Genomic DNA, 13,689 nt, shown 5'->3' on the forward strand with positions numbered 1-13,689 from the left:
AATTGTAAGTGGCTTTAAACTATACATTTACAGCATGCCCATGCAGACATTGGCTATATAAAGATGATATTGTTTATGTTCACAACTGCAACTTTAGGCTAGCACAAAATAAAAGGATGGTCAAGCTAATTCAGCAAATTATAGCAGAAGTATGTAATGTTTACTGAGCTGAAGTTTGTACAAATTTGTATAACAAAAAAATGTGTGAATGGGGCTAGTTACTTTTAATAATCCATTACATGAGTGCAAATTGATTAATTTATTCATTTTAGTCAAATGTCTCGAGAGACTCCAAAATCTGTCAATGTAATTGGCTGACTTCTATGTTTACTGTTTTATTTAAAGGGGGAACCAGAAAACGTTTGCAAGGTACTGTCCAATTATTGGGTCACCTGGTGAACAACTTGACCGAGAATAAGGTCTCTGTATTCTGGGCCACTCCTCTTAATCGCAGTCATGAGAAGATCACACAGTCTGTAGACAGTATCAGGCAGCTCATCTAGAAGGTGAAAACAGCCCGGCAACATGGCGTCGGTAAAGGCATGCAGTTCTTGTGGGTCCAGGGGCTCAGCTTCCATAAAACGTTCCAAACAGCGAGCCTCCTCTTCCTCTGCCCGCTCCCTGGCTCTTCGATCTTCTTCTTCACGACGCCGTGCCGCTTCCTATATATCCCAGAAAATAATGTTTACTACTGTTATTTTTTGAGTCACATAAAGCTGGCAAAGTACACAAAATATGAGGTCACACCTCAGGAGAATCGGAGCGTTGCTCCATGCTGACCTCTTGGCCAAGTGACATTGCAATGGCCCTCATCATCTGGTCCTCTTCAGACATAGTGAGGTCCTAGGAGGTAAAACAAAATGTACATAAGACACATCAAGATCACAACAAGTCAAAATGTGCAAAGCCACAAGTCCTTACCCTTACTGCTCCACTAAGAAGAGGAGGAGGATGAGTGAGTAGATACTCCGTAGCCTGTTCCATAGTGCTGGTGTTCAGCAGAGCTTCCATGGCATGTTCTCTTGAGAAACCCATATCTACAAGCTACAACACAGAATGGATGGAAGAATAAATTAACAAAACTGAACAAAAAAAGCAAAGAAGAGAAGAAAAACACACAAACATTGTCACACATAAAATGTCTGTTCTCCAACACAGCCTCTGAGTCTTTCTTAACCATTATTCTGCACTCCTTTCTTGTCTAAGTCCTCTCACTGTTGGCTCAAACTTGGCTATGATACCTGTTGAAGATGCTGCTGGCGGACCTGTTCGTGCCTCACTCTCCCTCTGCATCTTCCCTGTTATAAAACAAATGCTGGCCCAGGATTCAATTTATACATAACAAAAGGAGTAAGGTGGTAATACACAGTAGTCTGTTTGGCCACCAAGTTTACACTGCTCCATTTAAGTCTGATAAAACTTATTCTTTTGCTTTGTTGAACAAGTCTGACTACCTGTGTGAGCTGGGCCTGGTTAACCTGAGGCTCACGGCGGGAACTTGAGTTGGTGGAATCCTCTGCTGATCCTGCAGGTGGTGCTCCAGTAGAGGACCCAGTTGGTGCAGAGCCCTCTCCACTTGTTGTACTTGATCCAGGGGCAGTAGTGCCTCCCAAAGAGCCTGTGGAGGCAGCCTCCTCCTCAGGGCGAACTGTGCCCTCTCGCTCCTTAGCAAGCCGCTCTTGGATTACTGGCTCTCCTCTTAAAATGTGGCAGAGTATGGCCAGCATGGACTCAGCCATCCTGCCTCCATACACTTTAAGTGGTTTCCTGTTCCACAGACTGCGGATGCAGTTGAAAGCAGCCTAAAAAATAGTTTCAAATTGTTCGCCATTTTGTTTTTGCAAACATATAATATATAATATCAATTTAGCACTGTGTTTTTGTATATTATCTCACTGTGGGTTATCTGCCGTCTATCAAATACTTACCTTTTGGGTGACGATGAGAAATCTAAGAGCACTAAACTGAGGCATAGTGGGTGTAACTCCAGGCATTTTAGCTGGCAGAGAGTGAGGCGAGTCCAACACTGTGCTGGGGTTCACCATCTTCTCCACCAGCATTAACCATGCATCCAAAAACTCTCCAGTCCCATCTGGTAACTCTACATGCTCCAGACCCTCAGACACAGGTACCTTGCCTCCCATTGTCAAGGCCCAGTTAAATGTCCTGCACACAAATACAGTAACAGCAATGTAAAAAAAATTATATGGTGTCATTTAATTTATCAAACATCAGTTGTTTCTTGTAAGAAACAGAAAAATGCTTACTCAAACAAAGCATCGTGTCCTCCAGAACAGAAGAATTTTTGTAGCATGAGGTGATAGGGGTACTTTCTCTCGTCAAACAGCATTGGAGAAGTAAATCCCACTGAGCAAATAAAAAAGGTCAGCCTGCAGAAAGAGGGGAAAAAAAATCTAGTTAATATGATATACATATATGTGTATATGTACCTTAAAAGGATCATTTATTTGCAGGGGCTGTGTATTGACCTAAAACGTGGTGTTGGGGTGTATGGAGGAGGCTGCCAGCTCAGACCCTTGGTGAGAAGTTTGGTAAGAGCAGAAGCAGTGGCTCGTGCAGCTGGTGTTGGCGTGGTGCCTGTGCTTGTGGCATGATGGGAGCGACGCTGTCGCACTGGAGAGCCCACACAAAGTTTCACCAGCAAACCAAACAGTTCAGCCAGAGCTCGTCCAAGTCGAGATGAAGCTAAGACACAGCATAAATAAGATGTAAAATGTAATATGTCTGACTTTCCTAGATGGATATTTCATTGGAATAACTTGCAGAATATTCTTACCTGACAGAAGTGGTTTTATCTGTTTGATGCGTGTGGCCATGGCTGGAGTAAGTTTTGATTTGGTCTTAGGATCTGATGTAGTGGGTTCATCGGTCTCCATTGGAGCCAGTGTATCTCCATCAAGCCCCATGCCTTCTAGCAATCCTCCAGCAGAAGTATCCACAGATACTGCTTCATTTTCTGCAATGCAAAATAAATTGGAGATGTTAGGCTAATTTTTCAATGACATTTTATATAGTATACATGCGATCACAGATTTTACCCCCTTACAAAAGACTCATCATACTCGACACTGCCCTTTTTAAAATTAACAGTTACCCTTAAATTGTACATTAATTATTTTGTCATTTACACACCAACTGTTTTGAGGTTCATACATGTTTTAGTTTTACTGCATATGAAATGTCAGCACTTTTTTTTACTCATCTCATGTCTCCACTCATACCTCAGTGCCATTCTTGGAAGATTTTAGACTAATGTTGCATAGCCATTTAAAAAGAAAAACATGCAAATGAAAGTCAAGTGTTAATGTGCTAAGGTGTAAAGAGTTGAGGCCAGCAACTGAGAATCAATGCTATGGTTTGTAGACAAAGTCAATAAACCTCTTTCAAGTTGTTGTAGATTAAAACTGAGGTTTAAAATGAACAAAATGTAAAATGTCATTATGTGATCCTAATGATCAGAAAAACATAATTTTAAACACCACTAAATAGTTACCATTTTTCTTAGAGCCTGAGCCCATTGCTGTTGTAGTGCTGCAAGATGGCTTCTCCTCTTTGGGAACTAATTTCTGCATGTCAGCCTGACCAAACTCACAACCTGGAGGCAGACTAAGCGAAGACAAAAAAAAAGTTAACATTTAGACACTAAACTTTTAACAAAATGAAACTTGAGCCCAAAGACTCACCTGTTGGGTGTGCAAAGGGACAGCAGAACAGTGCTCTCCCACACAAGAGAGCAGTAGAGCTGACTCAGCTTATTGAGAACACTCAGGCCCAACTGGGAGCCCCACTGGTTGACTGAAATGGCCCTGATTTCACTCTATTTGTAAAAAAAAATTAAAAGGCTATCAAAATGAATGGCTAAAACACAATTTGATCAGTATGTTTGATTAAATTGACTATAGGCTAATTAATTTGAAACACATCAAATATTCACCTGTCCAACTCTGCAAGTATGAACGAACATGAGGATGTATGCATGTGCAGCCGTCAACGCGTGCAAAAGTGGAGTGGCCCGTGCTGACAATGTTGCATCTGTAACATGGCCTGCATTAGCCAGCTCCCTGAGAAGCACAGATCCTCCAGGCACCTCAATTGGCCGATGTAAGGGCTCCAAGGATGTCAAAATACTATCAAGTTGGCACAGGCCCTCTTGAAGAACTTTAGGTTCATGAGAGAGAGTCTAAAAAGGAGTAATGGTGTTAATTGGACTCATGTTTCTTTTAAATATGACATTTTCCCTTACCAGTATTGACTTGCAAACACCAGCAACTGCTTGGCAGGCAGCTGATGTGGGGAAGTCTATGGGCAAGTTAGGTAAACCCAGAATTGAAACCAGAGGCAGCAGTCCCTTTTGGTTGACAAACTCCTGGCAGTGGTCATCAGTTGTATTGTTGCTTAGTATGGATTCAACAAATTTCATCTAAGAAAAATATCCAATACCAAATTACTGTCAGTAATAAAAGGTAATAATTATTAATATTAATAAAGATAGCGAATACAAATACGTACCACATTCAAGATATAATCCATAAGAGGAATAGGAATCCGTTCCTCAGTACCCACAACCCTAAAATAAACAAGAGATATAAAATTTATAAAATTTGGGATTAAATGAAAAATGTTAATAAATGTGGGTGAAGAAAGCCTGACTAAGTGGATGTTTTAATCTACTGTATTATGAACTCAGCGTCATACAGTTCAAGTGGCACTGACTGTCTGTTGCTCTCTGGCTCCCCCTGTTGGCTAAAGGTGTGAAGTGCCTCCTCCTCCTCTTCATCTTCACTGGATGCTTCTTCAGCTGCATGACTGGACCGTGCAGGTGGTACAGCCACAGTGCCATCTGCTTTCTGGATGGAAGGTTTTTGGCAGATGTACTCTGGGGCCCGGCCTAAGTTACAGATCTCCTCTAGTAACTGTAAAATAAAATTCACCATTCTTCTCATGCAATTTTGATTCACTTAGATTTTCAAAAATAATAATGGCAAGTGTGCATTTAGGTCTGTGACATTAGTCTACCTTAATTATGGCTGTAGTAGCATCTGTCTTCAGTGTGGGCTGGTGCCTCATGAGCTCATCAACTGCACTTCCCAGATTAGATGCAGTGTCACCTAGAAGTACAAGCCATGACTATGTGTATTGATGGTTTGATTTGTTTTACTCTCTGCGCTACAGTCAACTCACCAAGAGGGTCCGAACTGCGGCGTCGGCGCATAGCAGGCAAGTAGTCAGGAGACAAGAGCACTTTGAAGAGCCGCTCAAAGGGCTGACACTGAACAAAAGAGTGCAAACCTCTTGCGTTCAGACACAGTGCACTGAACACATTGGGAAGGGACCCTAAAACTTCACGGGTTGCTGGAACCTGGAAAGAATTAAATGCAAACTATAAGAAGGGTTGGGTTTCAATTTGGTGAAGAAAATTGGTGACAGTCAACCTTCTTCCCCTAGCCTCATCTCTGCCTTGGCCAAGCAGCAGTCAAGCTGATTAGGCAAAGCGCAGCAAGCCTCGAAATGAAACATTTGCTAATCTAGTTGAGAGAAAAGCACTAACATCTTGTGAATCCAAAATGCAAAAATTGCATCCATTTGGCTAATTTTCCCCAAAAAATACATGAACATATGGCTTCTCGATTATTGAAAACATTTTTTTCATATTTGAAATCACAATTATTCTGTTGTGGTGCAAATGGATTACTTTTCATCTAGAATTGTAATTTTTCCACATCTTGTTTATGCCATTTTTGTAATCATCAGGTGTAATATGTAAAATTTCATTAACTGTGTAGCCCTACATGTACGTCGGCAGCAGCTGTCATGTTTGCTTTGGTTTGTAAAATATCACCAACAGTCCACTCACTTTTCTGACAAATCAACAGCTTTAGTGTTAGAACCAGATAGCAGTTGGTTCTGTTAAAAAAGACAGCATTGAACTAAACCCACATCTTTAATGAGAAGTGCATGCAGCATAACATCTGTGAGGCCGTTGTCTTGTAAAGAAGAAAGCAGAGATGGCTCCTGGAATACAAACACCGTCACCACCTCCGTGGCTAAAATTGGAGCAGAAACAAACAAAAAAAATTGTATTATAAACCCATGTTCTGTAAACACCTTTATTTCAAAAACAATATTGGTCAAAAAATTCTAAAAGGCTGCAAACTCACCCAAAAGAAAAAGTGATGGACCATAGTATTCTGCGTTACTGATGATGTGCTTGAGTGAGGTAGGCAATGACCCATCCATTACTATGGAAGATTCAAATGTGCATTGTATGAATTGCGTGGAGCTTAAGATGGGCTTACATTGTACAATCTTGTGACGTTCCAAACTATTCCCAAACTCACACTTCGTGACTGAATCTTACACAAAGCTCACAAAAGGAGCGTGCACACACTGTCCAGAGCGATGGTCAGACATGCTGACCTGCTCAGTGTAGAAGGGACAAGAACCAGAAGAGGCGTATGTGTAGGGCTGTGGACATATTTGTAACCCTGCTACCTTTTCATACGTATGCATTTAAACTCCCCGATCATCATAGAAATATATTATGGGCACTCGGACCTCGATCATGTCTGATAGCTGCACGATCACCTGTACAGCAATTATCATGAGCAGGTGATTGCAGCTTATATCCCCCTGTACACTGCATACCAAAATTGTTATGTGACTAAAATTTGTGTCAAAATGGCACAGTGCAACCCCTGCTTTACACAATTATGAGCCTAAGTATTAAAATGCCAATGACTTACTGTGGCGAATACCATCAGTGAAAGTAGAGTCCTGGATGGCTTTCTTCAAAAAGTTGAGCATCGATTTTAACAGTGCTGCTCGCTGTGGTATACACTGCATACCTTAAGGGTAGGTAGGCAAAAATCAATTAACTGAGTAAATTATTTATGTATTTTACATAATTTACATTTCATTTACCTGCACGTGGTGTACTAACGGCATTGTTCTGTGCCCGGTGGTCTACGTCTGGTCTTGATCCAGAAGATGTAGATGGGCCAGGACTACTTTCCATGGCAACTTCTGACACTGAAAAAAATGAAAATCATCATGTGATATAATTTAGGAAAATTTACTCTGTCATCTATATGGCTTGAAATGTTGTTACTAACTTTCCATGTCAGTGTCCATGTCTTCAGCATCCACTGCAGAGTTGGGCCTTTGAATCTTTGGCTTGATGACAAAAGGGCACTCTTTCCTTGATAGGTCTACCTCATGCTGCATTTAAGTGTTACAGGAAATTAATACAAAATTGGCAAATAATTTGTCATTTTAAAATTCAAAGCAATAACTGACCTCTAGTCTGCAAATAAAAATGGAAAGGCCGCTGTGGGACTGAAAGGCAGCCATGTCCAAGTTGGTAATAAGGTCCACTACCCGTACCGCTCGTGTCACAAAGGTGATCTGATCCTGCTCATCCCCAAGGAACTTTATCACCTTATAGATTATAAATGTGCGATTAGTGAACTTCAACAAAAAACAAATAGTATCAACTTTGACTATTTACTTTCAGAAGAGCTTCCATCATGCCACAAGAAACAAGTGCCTCCCCTCCAGCATCATAGCTGGCCAAGTGATAGAGGAAGGAAAACAGTGCAGTTGCAAACTGGTGTGGGTATGGTTCCATCAGAGGATCTACAATTAAAAACTCATTGTTTAAATTCTTTAGACTAAGTCACCTTGTCAAACATGTCAGCTTCTTTCCTCACCAATCATTGCCTGTATACAGTTGCGCACCAACACAGGCAAAAAGCCATGATAGGAAGCAGTGCCAGTGCAGTCAATGATGTTCGAAAGCTTTGGAGTCCTTTCCAGATGAACAATGGATGTTAAAGTGCGCAAAGATGCTGCCTTGATGTCCTTTAAAACAACCAATGAACATAGTAAAATGTGACTACATTGGCATCAATGTTTCATGATCAATAGCAGACATATACTGTAACACAAACACTGACCAACACTGTAAAGCCTGGAACACATTACAGAATAATTTAACCTTGGGAGGCGTGACCCAAGCTTGATTCATTGTGAGCAATATTGTGTTGTGTTATGTTCCTCATCTGCACTGTATCAGTGACACTCTGAAGTGCTCTGTAATATTACAACCAAAACATTTGTTATCACCACTAGCATGTACAGGACACAAACACAGAAACAGTAAAATAAATAATAATTACTTTTCTTAATCACTCACTCTAAGCTTTTCAGGCAAAATTCCATTAGCAGGTAAAAAAGAAATACAGGTGAATAGCTCTAATTGCCCAGAAAACATTTGATACTTAAAGTAAGAGTTGCATTACACTAAAAAACAAAACAAACAAAACACTAAGGTTCACCAACTCATATCACTGTCAACATCAACTATGCAGTCTCTCTAAAGCTGTTTTGTTTGTGCTTAGAGGACCATACAACTTTAAATCATGGTTATTCTCTGTCTGTGGTCTGTAGCAGCAGAGACTCTAAAATCCTGTAATGTGTGCTAGGCTTAGGTGTTTTGAGGGTACATCAAATCTTACCACAAGCTGTTTGTCTGTAATTTGGAGTACATCAACCAGCTCTTCTATCAGGCCATTATAAAGAATACTGTTAGCTGACTCTTGGAGTGCATTTGAGTACACTATACAAAGAAAAATAAATATATAAAAATATTGCATTGTCATTTACAAAATCTACTTTCTCATACCCAGTATAGAAATGGCATGTAGCCTGGCTTGCACTGCTTGCAGTCTCTTCTTGTGGTTGGAGAAGCCATGGGCTAATCGAATGTGTGTAAACAGTAAGGTCTGTTTATCTTTAGGGATGTTATACATTGCAGTCAATGACTCCATGATTTCAGACGGACTTTCAGAAATCTATAACAAAACAAAACAGTAATATTTGTTGTCCTTTTGATAAAATATCAGAAGGTTGAGAAACATTACCTTGTCAAGCTGCTCGATGTGAATATAGTGTAGTGTATTACTACTTGTCTGCTGTAAAATGGAAGGTTAAAATATGTACATGGGCTGTATTTTGGTAAATAATGGTAATCTTTACCTTTCTTTCAATTTTGACCTCAGGACCTGGTTCAGCATAGAATTCAAAATGCAGTGTGGTGGCACTGGGGGGATACTTCTGTAGACCAGTATTAAAGTATCAGAGACAAGACTAAGAAAAACAAATTACTTTTACCAAGAGAACAAGTAAGCAAAATACCGTCATAGGCAAATCCCTGCAGCATTCAGCCAGACCAAAGCCATTTTCCTTTCCACCCCAGCTCTACAAATTTACAAAAAAAAAAATAAATAAATAAAAAACAATGATTACATTTCTTTGCCATTTCTACCATAGCTTTTTGCCAAACACACCTCTGCCAGATGTTGTAGACGAGCTAATAATGGTGTCCTTTTATCAGATCCTAGTCTTGTGATGTAGTTGGAACGTTTACTGAACACATATAGCAGGTTCAGCACAGATAGGACCACTTGCATGTCACATGACGCCAACAAGGTAGTTAAGTGCTGTGAAGAACCCAAAAAAAAAAAGATAAATAACATGTATTGATATGTCAAAGAAACAATGTGTGATAATCAGCTCAAACCAACCTCTATGGAACTGTAAAGGTGCCTAGAGAAGCTATATTCAATTAGAAGAGCTGTGAAGTTAAGTACTGCCAACAGCAGAGCTTTGAGCTGACTATTGTCTGGACGATCACACACCAGAAGCCACGACATATTCTCAACTGTCTGGCCTGCATCACAGAGAATGCCATCAAAGCGGTCCAGGAGATCCACCCAGTGGTACAGCTCACACTAAAATAGATTGGGACAAATGTATTCAATAAGGGCTTAAAATAAACAAGTAAAACAACACTTGGGAATCTACCAACATTCACCTTGCCAATATTCCAAGTCTTGATGTGCTGCAGTTCAACCAGGAGCTGCTCATCACTACATGCCTTAAGCTTTTCAATAAGTATCCTGCAGTCAGCCGGCTGTGAAGTGAAGATGAAGTCTCAATCAATATATATATTTTTTTTTTTCTAATACATTTAGTCTACATTTACATTAAAGGCTAAGATAACGTTAGAATACATAACACAAAGCAACTGCATGAATTATTCCTGAAGCATTACTTAGTTTGTAGAAGTATATACTCTTATACCTCAATTTTTATCCAATAAAAAACACATAAATACTCACAGCTTCTGTAGGAGTCTTCTTTAGCTTACTTCTGTCTACCTTCATTGTCACGCCTTTTACTGCTGCCTTCAAGGAACTTCTGTAGATTTAAAATGTTGACATATTATACATAAATAAGAAAAACAATCAGCTTAATCACTGAGTGAGAAGACTTGAAATAATAAACAAAAATCTTCCCCTTCAAAATGATCCTACACAAAGTGAAAATGTAAATATACTGCAATAATTAATAACACAATACTAAGAACCAATTATTAATATGAAGTCTACTTACAGAATAAAGTTTGGCAATATCCAGGTAACAGCATTTTAGTCACATTACCTACAAAAAGAAGACACAATTCACTACAAAGTCAGGCAGCTAATACAAACAGCTAGGTGAGAAAAAGAAAATAAATAAAAAAATCACAATATAGCATTTGCAGAGTCCAGGCCTCACAGTTCCATCTTTACAATGTTTATACAGTTTTAGGTAGAAAAGTGTATTTCAGTTCACATACAAATGGTAGTGTCTTGGGCATTCCAAAAATCAGGTCATGACCTAAACGTTCAGCACTGATTCATTCTTATGACAACCACAACTACCATAAACTGCAAGAACGTGTATGATGTACAAGTAGCTTAGAGAATGACAATCAAGACTGGGTTAATGGGATGCTACAATATGAATTGAGTATCTTTTGTCTCGTATTTCAATGCTTTCCTCTGAAGATAAAATGAAAGTAAAAATGCAATTTAGCTTCATCGTGGGCAATGTAACAACAACATCAACATATCGACTGGCGTTTAAAAACTATAGTTCTTGAATGTACACTGTCCACTTAACCCAAATTACTGTTATTCAGCATTACCTTGGCATTACAGAGCGGCCCACCAAAATGCCCATAAATCAGCAAAACAACCAAACAAAACAAAAAACAGCTCTGCTGTTGCGGATGTTAGCCTATTAAGCTAACTGTGCTACCGGCAGTAAACGTTACCATTTACGTGCAACATTAGCTTTAATATACGCACAAATAAACCCTGTCTTAATACCAACACCGTGTTAGACAAACATGTGTACGAAGGTAAACTCTTAAAGCCAACTGACAACACCGCCACAGCTGTCAGCTCGGGTTAAAGCGCGCCACACCGTCACAACTCGGGAGTTGAAAAAAATCCACGTCGAGGCTTTAGAGGCCTAGAACTAAACTCGCTGTTTTCACTTTGCTTATTCGGTGTTTGTGGGAACAAAACAGTAAATAAGTGTTGTAGTTGAACATCTTGCATCTGTGTGGAATACCTCACAGCGGGAAACTCTGCCAAAGAGCTTAGCCTTCAGAGCTAACGTTACATATTAGCCGTAAGTTAGCCACAAGCAGAAATGCACAATAACCCGCTGAATCATTGTCGGACCGTCTATCTAAACTGACACCGCGAGTTTTGTTTACCAGATTCTATAGTCTGAGCATTAACTAGTACACGAGTATACAACAACTTTCATCTACCCGAGGTCTCATTTTTCCCCGAGTGTCCGCGGTTCTGTCCATAGCACATAGCTGTTGGCAGAGTCAAGACTCCGGGTTGAGTGCAAAAAAGTGAGTACGGATATAAATGTGTAACTGACGTTTACCGACACAACGCCGTTGTGTCGAATAAATTAAGTATTTTATTACCACTTACAATAATACTAAAAACCCAAAACATATATTATATGTTGGGTGTCAACCAAGCCAGATGGCATCTACATGAACTTCAGCACACAAGTCAACATAGCAGTAACATAATAATACCACCATTGTCTATCACCCATTCATCACACCCCCGGTTTTATATAAATCACTTTAACTCATTCTGGTTATCGTTTGCACAGACCTGAATGTACACAAAAACAACACATTGTATACAAATACAAACGTGGGTTAGTGTTACATACCAGTAATTACTTTGGTTCAGCTTTCATCGTAGGTTTTGCAGTTGTTTCAGATGATCTGAAAATTGAAGAAACACCCAATATGTCATAAAAGTCGACAAATAGATTCCTTGCAGGTAAGTGTAACGAATAAATGGACTTAATCCTCATTTATGAAATGTGTGAATCTTTTTGAAATGTACGTATATAAATACTACACATCCTGTATGGAATTCTAAATGCCAATTTCTTTCACATGAAGGGCAAATTAACGCCACATTAACCACACATGCTTTGGTATTCACTAATTAAATATAGAAGCAAGTTTTTGGAGTAAAGAGTAATAGTAACAGTGTATTAATCAGGTCAATCAATTAAAACTAATATAGTTTACCACAAAAATAGCGCCAATCACGCAAGGCACAACTGACAGCTGACTGAGCATGATGATGCACGTAAAACTTTACAGCTAATATAGGCTTGATTCTTTAAAACAAAACAAAGCACACAAAAACCCCCAAAACATTATGAAAAAGTCGTAACTTGTTCAGGTTAGTCTATCATGAAACAGCATTGGATGAACCTCTTAACTAACAAATAAAAGGCGGAAATGCATTTTTAAAAATGACAGTGACTGCTTATTTACTTTATACATAATACCGTATACTCAGACCACATATTGGTCTGAAACAACATCTGTTAAGAAAGTCAGCAATGGCTACAAAGAAAACAAAAATAATCCACAAGTCTAACATTACCCAAGTTTCAAGTTAATGCTACATGACGTTAGCTTGTCGTTAGCTTTCAAAGCTAAAGAACATCACAAAGCTATTACTTTGTTTTTAAATACAACACTTTATACTAGATGGTGGGCAACATAAATTATAGTTGTGGGGATTGGTCTCTTTACACCCGGAAAAACCCGTGGTTTCTGCATAGTCTTTGAGTTATAAAATACCTACACACCCCGAACATGAGTATACGGTATCTCCGCTAGGTAGCTAGCGATGAGAACCGCACAATGCTCTATCAGTGGGATCATGGCTAAATTAAAAATGGCGGTTTACACGACAGAATATCCGTATTTGCCAGTAAAAGGGACTATAATTGTAACCATTACTTTAGTTTGTTGTGAAATAATTCCAATGCGGTTAAACTATGTAGCTGAAACCTGAATAAAACTAAAACCTAGTATAAGAATTGACAGTCCAACTCACCTCAAATGCGTGTTACATTTGCTTCTCCATCTTCCACTGGCGAGTAGGACAGCGTGAACTCTCGCGAGAATACATTTTGCTGCGTTATCCCATGGTTTTCCCCTTACTCTGCCAGGGGGGCACTCCCTTATTGTGAAAAACAATGATAATGCGCTTTTTGTTTGCTGAACAAATCACAATAACAATACAACACAATTTTGCATGGGGAAAAAAACACATGGAACATTCATTATAAAAAGCGTTTAAACATCAAATAAAGAATGGTGTTTCTAAAAAAAAAAAACACTGGTAGGTTATTTCATAAAAGTAGAACCAGACTGAGCATCACACCATCAAATCAATCAAAATTTTACTCTAGCTCTATAGAAACTACGCCAGC

At 39.3% G+C, this 13,689-nt stretch overlaps 2 protein-coding genes across 5 annotated transcripts in view; one reads left to right on the forward strand and one right to left on the reverse strand.

The window, feature by feature from the left end:
- The window catches only part of huwe1 (HECT, UBA and WWE domain containing E3 ubiquitin protein ligase 1), a 29,274-nt gene extending 15,863 nt beyond the window's left edge, over positions 1-13,411 (reverse strand). For 2 of the 4 annotated variants that reach the window (XM_033968970.2, XM_055223281.1), the window contains exons 1-36: positions 13,311-13,411; positions 12,118-12,172; positions 10,477-10,524; positions 10,203-10,281; positions 9,896-9,994; positions 9,606-9,812; positions 9,369-9,521; positions 9,217-9,279; positions 9,058-9,135; positions 8,943-8,993; positions 8,705-8,873; positions 8,538-8,638; positions 7,731-7,881; positions 7,529-7,656; positions 7,318-7,458; positions 7,134-7,239; positions 6,943-7,050; positions 6,765-6,866; positions 6,180-6,260; positions 5,959-6,065; positions 5,203-5,380; positions 5,038-5,129; positions 4,717-4,934; positions 4,531-4,588; positions 4,265-4,441; positions 3,956-4,201; positions 3,705-3,838; positions 3,515-3,627; positions 2,798-2,977; positions 2,490-2,706; positions 2,268-2,390; positions 1,929-2,166; positions 1,455-1,802; positions 922-1,044; positions 748-843; positions 393-662 (exon numbers count right to left, since the gene is read on the reverse strand). In XM_033968970.2, coding sequence (XP_033824861.1) covers positions 393-662; positions 748-843; positions 922-1,044; positions 1,455-1,802; positions 1,929-2,166; positions 2,268-2,390; positions 2,490-2,706; positions 2,798-2,977; positions 3,515-3,627; positions 3,705-3,838; positions 3,956-4,201; positions 4,265-4,441; positions 4,531-4,588; positions 4,717-4,934; positions 5,038-5,129; positions 5,203-5,380; positions 5,959-6,065; positions 6,180-6,260; positions 6,765-6,866; positions 6,943-7,050; positions 7,134-7,239; positions 7,318-7,458; positions 7,529-7,656; positions 7,731-7,881; positions 8,538-8,638; positions 8,705-8,873; positions 8,943-8,993; positions 9,058-9,135; positions 9,217-9,279; positions 9,369-9,521; positions 9,606-9,812; positions 9,896-9,994; positions 10,203-10,247 — 4,701 coding nt within the window. In that variant the 5' untranslated portion in view covers positions 10,248-10,281; positions 10,477-10,524; positions 12,118-12,172; positions 13,311-13,411. Of the gene's footprint in view, positions 1-392; positions 663-747; positions 844-921; positions 1,045-1,241; positions 1,299-1,454; positions 1,803-1,928; positions 2,167-2,267; positions 2,391-2,489; positions 2,707-2,797; positions 2,978-3,514; positions 3,628-3,704; positions 3,839-3,955; positions 4,202-4,264; positions 4,442-4,530; positions 4,589-4,716; positions 4,935-5,037; positions 5,130-5,202; positions 5,381-5,958; positions 6,066-6,179; positions 6,261-6,764; positions 6,867-6,942; positions 7,051-7,133; positions 7,240-7,317; positions 7,459-7,528; positions 7,657-7,730; positions 7,882-8,537; positions 8,639-8,704; positions 8,874-8,942; positions 8,994-9,057; positions 9,136-9,216; positions 9,280-9,368; positions 9,522-9,605; positions 9,813-9,895; positions 9,995-10,202; positions 10,282-10,476; positions 10,525-12,117; positions 12,173-13,310 lie in introns of all 4 variants that reach the window. The other 2 variants (XM_055223280.1, XM_033968974.2) reach the window with 2 other exon arrangements.
- Positions 1-13,689, forward strand: part of zgc:158263 (ceramide kinase family protein) — a 177,525-nt gene that overhangs the window by 43,290 nt on the left and 120,546 nt on the right. The gene's annotated exons all lie outside the window — the stretch shown is intronic.

This window comes from Periophthalmus magnuspinnatus, chromosome 7, assembly GCF_009829125.3.
Source record: "Periophthalmus magnuspinnatus isolate fPerMag1 chromosome 7, fPerMag1.2.pri, whole genome shotgun sequence".
Taxonomy (NCBI): domain Eukaryota; kingdom Metazoa; phylum Chordata; class Actinopteri; order Gobiiformes; family Gobiidae; genus Periophthalmus; species Periophthalmus magnuspinnatus.